The sequence below is a fragment of the Bubalus kerabau genome, chromosome 12 (assembly GCF_029407905.1).
Source record: "Bubalus kerabau isolate K-KA32 ecotype Philippines breed swamp buffalo chromosome 12, PCC_UOA_SB_1v2, whole genome shotgun sequence".
Classification (NCBI taxonomy): domain Eukaryota; kingdom Metazoa; phylum Chordata; class Mammalia; order Artiodactyla; family Bovidae; genus Bubalus; species Bubalus kerabau.
In genome coordinates this window covers 33,148,905-33,159,996 of record NC_073635.1, presented here as the reverse complement: position 1 = coordinate 33,159,996, position 11,092 = coordinate 33,148,905, and the positions used below count along the sequence as shown (strand labels likewise).

General features: G+C 48.6%; 1 protein-coding gene across 1 annotated transcript; it reads left to right on the top strand.

Moving 5' to 3' along the window:
• The first annotated feature begins 8,252 nt into the window (after positions 1–8,252).
• On the top strand, positions 8,253–10,778 carry RASL11A (RAS like family 11 member A). Its single transcript, XM_055541848.1, has 4 exons — positions 8,253–8,449; positions 8,821–8,877; positions 8,988–9,067; positions 10,032–10,778. The coding sequence occupies exons 1-4, from the start codon at positions 8,341–8,343 to the stop codon at positions 10,503–10,505; spliced, it is 720 nt and encodes a 239-aa protein (XP_055397823.1). The 5' UTR covers positions 8,253–8,340; the 3' UTR covers positions 10,506–10,778.
• The last annotated feature ends 314 nt before the right edge of the window (positions 10,779–11,092 follow it).

The following is an 11,092-nucleotide window of genomic DNA, read 5'->3' as shown; positions in this document are numbered from 1 at the left end:
TGTTGGTAAATGCTGTGAATGAGTGAAACCCTGGTGTTGGCGGCCTTCGGTTTTATCTGGGGTGGCGGAATGGTCGTAGGTCTGCTTTGGAGTCCAGCAGACCTGGCACTGAGTCTTGGATCCCTAACCTAACACAGTGGGTGTGGTTGGTTATTAATTGCCCTTAAAGATGCGCACCGAGTGGTGGAGGGTTATGCTTAAACATGACTGTTGGGCAAAAGAAATTGTTTACCACTACTGCAGAAAAGGAAAACCGTAATGAATTGCATTTGTTGGCATTCCAGTTCTGTGTTTTTCAAGGTAAGTTGATGGTGCCACTTAGGCACCAGTTGAAGTCACTGCCTATTTGAAAATTCTATTCTATGAGTGTCACAGCCATTTCTTCACTCCGGCCTTTTTAGTCTCCCTTTCTCTTCATTTCTTGTAGCTACTGTTAGAGTGGCTTCAAGACTTCCCACTTACTGATCCTCTTGTAATGCACACTGCTTAGCCTGTGTTGCTTCTGCTGCCTTTGCAAAGAGGAATGAAAGATCTCCCCCTCCGGGGTGGTTGTGGAGGTTTGATTGGAAGCCAAGTAAAACACACAACATGGTGTCACACAGTGTTTGGTGACAACATCGTGATCTGTTGAGTTTGCAGTTTTCATCCAGGGCAGAAATATTAAAACAGCTGTCTGTAACTCTGAAGTCCAGGTCATACTAAATATTCTTTTCCTACATGATGGCTCTATTAGGAAAATTCTGTGCATTGCCCAAGTTCTGCACATACGCTTGCCTTGGCCCAAAACACCCATACTTGGCTTTCTTCATTTGACGGAATTTCTGCTTGTCCTTCATTTACCTTGAATCATAGATGAACCATCCCTGATAAAAGCATGTTAAGGAAGGGTATGCAAGTGCTTGGAATCAGATGACATCTGGTTTAGGTTGATGGAATGAAATCCACCCTCCCCCCCCAAAAAAAAAAACTTCCCAAGACAGGTGTTCGATCCCTGGGTTGGGAAGATCCCATGGAGAAGGGAAAAGCTACCAGCTTAAGTATTCTGGCCCGGAGAATTCCATGGACTGTATAGTCCATGGGGTCGCAAAGAGATAACTGCTGAGCGATTTTTACTTCTTTACCAGCTGAGCCACCAGGGAAGCCCAAGAAGACTGGAGTGGGTAGCCTATCCCTTCTCCAGCTGACCTTTCCAACCCAGGAACCAGGATCTGCATTGCAGGTGGGATTCGTTACCAACCGAGCTATGTATGAGGGAAGCCCCTGTCTCATAAATCCTTGATAAATGCTCTTGGATGAGAAAAGCACTGCCTTTTTTTTTTTTTTTTTTAAGTAGACATCTACTTTAGGTTGTTTTATTTTCCTGTGGACTTTATAAACTACAGGAAAATAACCTAAAGTAGATGTCTACTTGTTTTAAAAGGCAGTGCTTTTCTCATTCAAGAGCATTTATTGACTACAGTGACTGTTATAAACTACAGTGTTTATGAATTTTGAGGGCTAACCAACCACGTTGCTCAGAAGTAATGAGTTATTAAATATTTCATGTAATGTGGAAACATCAAGATACTTCAAACCTTTGTTCATTCTCCAGCAAGTCATGTTAACCTTGTGTTGCTCCTGTAAAATGAGGATTGTCTGCAGGTCGGACAGATTGGACCAAAGGGTTTTCTAGAAGTCTTTTGTGTGCTTTGAGTGATTCCATGTTTAACACTAAATTAAGTGTAATTTGACTTGTCAAAAAGGAAATGGAGGATTGTAGGACACAGTGCTGGAGGGCTGCTGAGGCTAGACCAGAGAAAGGGCTGCAGATGGGACCGGCCACGCAGAGGGGAGGTCACCAGGAAATGGGAACTCCTCTGTCTGGTGTGCAGTACAGCAGTTTTATAAATTGCTGTCAATGGTGAGACTATGAATCTGCATCCTCAGGCACAGTGCTGAATTTCACATTCTTGATATTGATTGCTTTCCTAAAGGGTTGTACCAGTCTGTACTCTGAGTGAGTGAAAATGCTTGTCTTTTCACTCTCCCCAGTTGTTGCTAATTTGTTGCTGCTTAGTCACTCAGTTGTGTCAGACTCTGACTCCATGGACTATAGCCCGCCAGCCTCCTCTGTCCACAGGGATTCTCCAGGCCAGAATACTGGACTGGGTTGCCATTTCCTCCAGGGGATCTTCCTGACCCAGGAATCAAACCCAGGTCTCCAGTATTGCAGGAGGATTCTTTACTGTCTGAGCCACCAGGGAAGCCCCATTATAATTTAGTCCTTGCTAATCTGGTGGAAGAAAATGTTGCATTACCGAATTTGGCTTTTGTTAGCTTCTGGGCCACTTACCTGGTTTCCTTTTGCCTCCACTGCCATCTCCGCTGGACCTTCCTATGTTTCTGACCTTTATTCTCACATTCAAAGCCCTGTATCATCTGGCCTCTACCTGCCTTTCTGACCTCATCTTGTACCACTTCCAGCCAAAGTCAGATTCAGTAAGTTAGGAGATGGTTACTGTCACCTCCCCTACTTTACCCTGAAAGGAGGTTAAGCACCCTTAAGAAAGTTACAACCTAGGAGAAGGAGTCCAGTCAGAAATCCTATTTAAATCAAGGCAAAATAAGGCTTCGAGAGGTGCATTGACACTACACTGCCCTTGTTTTCACCAATTATTCTTGGTTTCTCTTGTTTGCTTGACCCTTTCCACTACTGCTGCCTTCATTTCAGCTTATGGACTGCTGAGAGCCAGCAAATGAAACAACTTCTCCTGTGTCGCATTTCTTTTGTAGCTTCAACTCCCAGTCTCCCACTCAAATCTGGCTTCCACCTACACCACTCTAATGAAACTACTCCTACAGGTCGCCAAACACCCTGCTAATTAAATCTGGAGACTTCCAATTTGGCTTCATCTCCCTAGTATTTGTCAGGGCCAGGAAATTGTTTTCCTTTCAAAGGCTTCGGCCGTCATGCACGCGTGTATCTCCTGCATTGGCAGGTGGGTTCTTTCCCACGATGCCACCTGGGAAGGCCCTTCTGCCATCATCCTTTCACCAAGTTCCCTGCCTGTCTAACTCCCTCAGCCACTTTATTTTGGATCTTCTTTGAGGTTCCACATCTGTCCCTCCTAAGTTCTTTCTAGGAGCAGTGGTTCTTCAAGTATGGTGCCCCAGAGGCAGCATCCACTTCTAGGAACTTGTTTAAAATGCAAACCTACCCCAGAGCCACTGAATCAGAAATTCTTCCAGTTAAGCCTGGCACTTGAAACAAGCTCCCTGGATGATTGAGAAGCATTCTCAAATGTGAGATCCGCTAGATTTATCTTTAGCCGTCTCTAATAAACTTGAGACTCAATTTCAGAGCTCACTTTCTCTGAAGCTCTACATCTGTATTTCCAACTCTTGGGCATCTCTTGTTTAGTGCAACTATTTTACAGATGAGCTTGGAAGGTGTTATTAGTGGAGAGATGAATTAAATTGAAACCCTTGAGCTTTGTGTGTGCTGATAAAAGTATGTGCCTGCCTTGAAATGCAGGTCCTTTAATTAGTAACCATCACAAAGTATGCATTTATAAATGAATCCCTTACTGTACAATTCCCTTTTTTCCACACATCCCAATGAGAATGAAGAAAAATATTCTAACTATAAAACTTTTCACCCTGTTCTTATTAAGAGCCACAATCGTGATTGAGGCTGTGTGGCTTCTTGGACTTTCTCTTCTGATCTAGCCAGGTATCACTGAAGGCCTTATGTTCGTGTTCAGCTGAAGCCAATCTGAAGGGTTGAATAAGCTACATCTCTGAAATTTCCTTCGAAATGTTTGGCAAAACAAAAAAACCTCAGTTTCATATCTTTTCTATATTCCCATTAGCGTAGGTTTGCATTTTTTTTCTGTACTAGGATAGGAAAGATTCTAAAATATAAACAATTGCTAAAATTTAGCAATAGGCATCACTATAACAGGTTTATTTTTTTGAGCACAGGAGAATTTCAAGCTGAATTTGATTTGTTTGGGATATGAGTGTTTATAGCATATTCATCCCAGCCCTATTTAAAAGGGAAAAATTGGTATTGTTCGAGTGAGAAATCTTCATAGAATCTTAGGCAGATTGCTTGGTTATGAAAAGAGTGAGGCAGAAACTGCAGCTATTATGCTGAGATGGAGAATGTACAGAGGCATGAATAATCATCCAAGACTCTACTGTGGGTCTTTTCAAACAGCAGGAGCCATGTGGTGAGGAGCCACGGATGGGCCATCTCTCAGAGTCCCGCATAAAAAAGGCATAGAGAATCCTCACAGAACTTTCTCAGCAAGAGTGCAGTTTATGGAAATCATTTGGTTTAGAAAAGGGATGCCATGGAGTACTCTGCTGTCTATCAAATGAGATGATGGCTTAGCTCAAGGGGAGATGTGGTTGAGTGTCTGCTCCTGAGAAAGAACAAGAGTTCCGATTAATTTCTCACAGGAGATGAGTAAGCAAACAGCTTGAAGATGCTTGCCAGCAGAGACGTCACCTGTCCTTTGCATACTGACAGCTCTGGCACTTGCATGTACTAGGGGTCGCCTCCTCAGAGACAGGTCAGGGGTGTTCAGGAGCCCCCACATGAAGCCACAGTATGGCCTTCACTACCATCCACAGTCTGCTCCCCAACCTCTGGGGTCGTTTTACTGTTCAATTGCTAAGTCGTGTCCAACTCTTTACGACCCCATGGACCGCAGCACTACAGGCTTCCCTGTTCTTCACTATGTCCCAGAGTTTGTTCAGATTAATGTCCATTGAGTCCGTGATGCCATCCAGCCATCTCATCCTCTGTTGCCCCCTACTCTCCTCTTGCCACCAATCTTTCCCAGCATCAGGGTCTACTGCATCTGATCTGAGACTATGTGCCACACACGTCCTACCTTCCTGGTTTTGCTCATGCTGCTCTCCCAGCTAGGTAAGACCTGTCTCTACCCTTGTGTTTCCATCTATCCAATATGCCCAGAGACCAGTCTTTTCTCCCTGTAGCTTTCCCTGATAACCTGACCCCCACCTCATATTTCTAACATAAGGTCAAGGTATGCAGCATTATAAACCAGCGTCTTGTGTACATTGCAAAGCGATCACCGCCAAAACTACAGTTAACATGCAGGTGGCCCCCTTCACTCTTTTCACCTCCCTTCCAACCTTCCCCTCCGGTAACCACCAGTCTTGCTCTCTCTATCCGTGAGTTTGTTTTTAAGTATAGCTGACTTATATTAAGTGCACAGCATAGTGTTTCAATACTTTTATAGATTATACTCCATTAAAAGTTATTAAAGGGACTTCCCTGGCCATCCCATTGGTTAAGACTCTCTGCTTCCACTGCAGGGGGTGTAGGTTTGATCCCTGATCAGGGAACTAGATCCCACATGCCTCTCAGGGTGGCCAAAAAGTTTAAAAAAAAATTTTTTTTTACCCATTTCACAGGATTAAGATTAAGGGAGAATTAAGATAATTGAAAATTCTTTTGTAAACTCAAGAATAATATGTAAATGATAATTTGATAATTATTTTAATTAAATTCACAAAGGGGATGTCTGTGAAGGCGGGTGAGAGTGTCTTACACATTATTGTCCTCTCAGTAAACGTTTGATAATAGAAAGCTGTTCTCTGTGTTCTGTACCAGCGCTTAGCAGCTTTGCTGAGAGTAGATTTTCAATCATTTGACTGCTGAACTGAAATAAAGTAGGGAGTGGGTAGAGAACAGAGCCTAATTTTTATACTGGGGAATTTAGGATACACAGGAAAGGTAGCTGACATTGAGTGATGGTGCTGGAAGAGATGTTCTTGAAGTCCAGGAGGATCCCTGGCAAAGTTTTGTCTAGGGCTGGAAATCAAGCTCCTTCTTGTGGCTGGTGAAGGTTAATAGCGTCCGGAGCCTGCTATTTGCGTATTACCAAATCTACTCTTCACACTTCTAAACACCCATGGATCTGTATATTCATATCTGTGCCTACACACTTCTATTATCTTTTTAAAACCACTTCAGCATGCCTGTGATATGTTGCTTGCACAGCCATATTACATAACTCTGGACACAAAGAAATTCAAATGAAATAGAAGACAAGCACCTACAGTTTAGGCAAGGCTATTTATAATTCTACCGTTCAGGTACACACCTGCATTGAAAGGTCATGGGTGATCTTGTGTGTTTGCAAATGCAAAGAGCTTTCCAAGGAGAATGGAGTAATGTTTCGAGCTCTCTGAGCAAAGGTGCAGTTTAAGTACAGACAGAACGTAACGCCACCGGGCAGAGAACAGTTTTAGGGATCTTCCCTATGGGGTGACCTTAACCTACAATGATCGTATATACGTGAGAACGTAAGAAAGTCAGGTGAGGAGACACGCCCACGATTCAGCCAAGAAAGGGCTCTTTTGCCCCTTGTAAGTACTACGTTTTAGCCTCAGGAGAGTGAGGGTGTGTGGACAGAGCCCATGAATGCTGCTCAGCACTCATCCCCTCTTCCATCACTGGGCTCCTAGCATAGTAGTGGTGTGTGTCACCTCCGGGAGGAGCTGACTCGAGCTCGTCCTGGTCTTCTCTGCTGGGCATTGGAAACACTTGTTCCCAGCTTCTCAGTTCTGGCCACTGGGATGTAAGAGAGCCTGCTGGGTTCTTCTGAGAGTTACTTTATTTCATAATAAAAAGAGACAGAGGGTTCCCTCCTTCCCTTCTGGCTTGGATGAGTACTTGATGTTTGGTGAAGCAGGAGCCATTCTGTGCTAAAGAAGCAGAGGCCAAGAGAAACCTGAAAGGCAGAAGCCCAGGTCCCTGTCACTGAACCTGGTGATTTCAAGGTGGTTCTGTAAGTTCCCACCATCTTTGTGGGATTTTTCCCCGGTCAGGGAAGGAGGGTCTGGGCTTCATGTCTCTCCAGTCAGACTGAGGCTGCACAGAAAGGGACTGCCTTGTGCAGAGCCAAAAGCCAGTTCAGCTGACATAAGGCGATCCCTCTCAGGGTGTTTCTTGGAACACTTTCTCCTGAGAGCAAGTTAATCTCAAAACCAGGGTTTGGGGAACGAGGTTACACATGTGACTTCTGTCTTCTCCAGTTTACACAGTGAAGACCCCATTCATTCAGAAAGTCAGTCAGTGAACTCACATTTATTAACAGCCTCCTAAGATACCACTATGTGCTGGGCACCCAAGACCAAGCTAGAGGCCCTGCATTCCGGGAGACAGAGATGAAATAAACACTCCACCAGGCAGTAATGACAGCTGGGGGTCAGTGCTGCCAAGGGTGCCCTGAGAGTGCATCACTGGGTACAAGGCTGAGGATGACAGAGATCAGAGGAAGCGACCCCGGGGGAGGGGGCAGGAAACCAGTCCACTCCCAGATTCTTCAGGCAAGAAGCCAGGCGAGCAGGAGGGAGGGAGCCGAGGAGACCCCAGGAGACTGAGGCAGAAGAAATGAGGGAACTTGGCGATTAACCCATGTGGATGTGAGAGGGGTCAGAGTCAAGGCCTTTAAGGGCGAGAACTGAGAGCCAGGCTGTTTAGCCTGGCCACTGTGGGCTCGGAAACTCAAGACAGGCCCCCTTTTGCTTTTGTATCCTTTTCCTCCCCCTTCCACGCCCACCCTAAACTCCACTTTACACCTAGAAGTAAGCACTTGTATAACGAAGCAAACGAGTGTCTCAGGTCCTAGGATGGGATCTGATGGAGAATTAGTCCGGAGTCAGAGCTCTCAATGGATGCGACGCTGATTAAGTGTCGCTAAAGGGTCAGTTCAGCCGGCGTCAGCAGCCAGGCTGGGTCTGGAGGCTGAGCTGTGAACGACCGCTTCCCCAAGGGGCCTTCATAAATCTGGAGCGAGGTCACACTGACCGCGCCTCCCTTCCACTAACAGTCAGGGCACTTCTCCTTAATAATGCCGCCCCTCAGCATCTTTCAACGATACAAATGGCAACATTGGACAGGAGTTTATCCTTCCCATTGATGCGGAAACATCTGGCCAATCGCCGTTTTCCTCTTCCTTTCGTCCCCCAGCTCGTAACTCTGATCTCAGATTCACCCACTGGTCTAGTGACCCAGGGCTAGCCTCTGCGGGATGCAGGGGCCGCCCGGGCGATGCTGGCGCAGTGGAGGCGGGGTCTCCAGGGCCCGGGGGCTGGCGCGGAGCGTCAGGCAGCGGCGCGGTGGTGACGGTCGCCCGCGCCCTCCGGCTCCGCCCCCTGCCCGCCGCTGCGGGAAGGGGCGGGAAGAGGAGGCGGCCGCAGCGCCCCCAGCGCGCCCAGCCCTTTAAAAGCCGCGGGCCTGCCAGCCGCGCCGGCCGCCGCGGTCCCCGCGCACCGGTGTCCCCGCGCTCCAGCGTGCGCTCCGTGCGGCCGCCCACCATGTCCGGGCACTTTCTCCTCGCGCCCATCCCCGAGTCCTCTTCCGACTACCTCTTGCCCAAGGACATCAAACTGGCCGTGCTGGGCGCCGGCCGCGTGGGCAAGAGCGGTGAGTGCCCCGGGGACAAGGTGGGCTCTCCGCGGAGCTGGGGAGGGCAGGGGAGACCCGCTCGTGTCCGCGCGCGTGCTGGCCTGCCGTCCGCCCCGCTCACCTGGCTTCCCGCGGCTTCCCCCGGAGCATCCATGCCCGGGCCCTAGCCAGTTGGCACCTGTGTGGTGCCAGGTGCGGCCGTAGCACACCCACTGCCGCACCCGCCTCAAAACTTGCGGAGGCCACGGCCGCGCCCTGGGCTCTGCGGAGCCTTGAGGATGCGCGCGGTACCCGCGGCTCCGCGGCCGGTCACGCCCTCTTTCCTGAGCCGGTCGGCTTTGGCAGTCTCGTCCTAGTCCTGCAGCTGAATTTGCTTCTTTTCTTTTCAGCTATGATCGTGCGCTTCCTGACCAAGAGATTCATCGGCGATTATGAGCCGAATACAGGTTAGATTCCTCTCGCGCTGTTGGGGCTGCGTGCTCGGATATTTGTTTCTTGGTTTTTTTTCCTGATGAGAGTATGAGAATTTAAAACCCAAGTCTCCTTAATCCTCCAGGCAAGTTGTACTCGCGGCTTGTGTACGTGGAGGGAGACCAGGTCTCCCTGCAGATCCAGGACACCCCCGGGGGCATCCAGGTAAGGACTGAAGGGAGCCGGCGGCCCACGCGCTTGCGGACGCCGGAGCCAGGTTATGCACTGAGATGCAGGGGCCTTCCCAGGTGGCGCTAGTGGTAAAGAATCCGCCTGCCATGGCAGGAGATGGAGCGGTGGGCCGTCCCAGGGAGGGCCCAGTCGTTGGAGTGTTAGAAACCGGCCTCGATAGGGGGAGGGGGCGGGGAGAGGAGGTCGTTAGAGGCCTACCCCTCCTGTCGGCCACCTCGGAAACGGGGAGTCAGGCTTACCTTCTCTCTGCAGCAGCAGCCCGGGCATCACTGGTTACAGGGATCCCAGGAATTCTGTAAGAGCTCAGCCTTGGAGCCTGAACAAAACTATGGGGTGGGACCCCGGAGAGGGTCTTCTCTCCAGGAGGACCCCCGAAGCGCTCCCGTTTCTAGCTGTTTCTGCAGTACCTGCATTCAGATAACCCCTGGGCAAGCTGTCAGGAATGTAACTTGATTAGCAAGTTACTAATTGCTTTCTGTTTTAGGGAGGGAAGATCCGAAAGAAGGAATTTGTTTCTGTAACGTTCTCAAGAAGGACATGCTAAAAATATTTTTATGGGTTTGGGAATAGATATTTATCTTGGCTTATGCTCAAAGTTTTGTTTGTTCGAAGTTAGTTCCCTAAAAATTGTGCCATCCTGAGTTGAAAGTTCTCAGTGAAGTCCTTCTTCAGTCAGTCCTCCAGGGTTCATCACAGACAGCCTGCCAAGCTTAAAAGTGATGCATGGGTAACAGCTCAGAAAATAACCCAGGCCGGGACCCTGCCTGAAAATCGGGTCTTTCCATGTTAAGAGCCTCCTGCAGAAGCCGGGTAGCATCTGAAAACTATATTTAGTGATTTCTCTTTCAAACGTTTTTTCCCAAGGGTGGCTTTGATGTTCTCTTGGTGCCTTCCCACCGAGGCCTTCCTAGATCCGGGCTCTTTTCGCTCTTTCCAGGTCCAGGACAGCCTCATGCAGGCGGGTGACCCCTTGTCCAAGTGCGTGCAGTGGGCAGAGGGCTTCCTGTTGGTCTATTCCATCACGGACTATGACAGCTACCTAGCCATCCGCCCCCTGCACCAGCACATCCGAAAGGTCCACCCTGACTCCAGAGCCCCCATCGTCATCGTGGGCAACAAGGGGGACCTGCTGCATGCCCGGCAGGTACAGACCCGAGAGGGCGTCCAGCTGGCCAACGAGCTGGGCAGCCTGTTCCTGGAAGTTTCCACCAGCGAGAACTACGAAGATGTGTGTGATGCATTCCGGCATCTATGCAGAGAAGTAAGCAAGCTGCACAACCTGGGGTCAGAGAGGAGGAGAGCGTCCGTCGTCCCGCGGCCGCGCTCTCCCAACATGCAGGATCTCAAGAGGCGCTTCAAGCAGGCTCTGTCCTCCAAGGCCAAGGCCCCCTCTGCCCCCACTCTGGGGTAGACACAGCACCACGGCTGCTTGACTCATCTCCTTTTAACCCATGCATTCGTGCTACTGAGAAGACTGTGGGGGGTGGGTCCCCCTTTTTAATCAGACACTCAGAGTTTATTTTTATACAGACTGTTGGTTTTCAAGTGTATATGTATTTCTGAAGATTCAAACGGTGATTGTCTAGAAGTTGTATAAAGATTGTTGTTGTTGTTTTTTTTTTAATAAAAGGTTTTTAAAAAACTAACGGCTAGCCACTTTTCCATTAAAGGCAAATGGTAACCTTGCTCCTTGTTTTTAAATGTCTTTTTATAGAAATCATACTTGCACCAGAGCCCAGAACTGCTCTGAGCTTGCCCTGGGTCTGAACTCTGATTGGTGGCTTCCGCAGTGTGGGGTTGGTTTAGAAGGAATCTGTGGGAGAAACAAGAGTCTGTGGAGGAGGAATGGGATTTGGATAGCTGCAGGATGGCTCATCTGGGAAAGAACCTGCCTGCCAATGCTAGAGATGCAAAAGACTTGAGTTCACATTCCTGGATCAGGAAGATTCCCTGGAGAAGGAAATGGCATCCTACTCTACTATTCTTGCCTGGAGAATC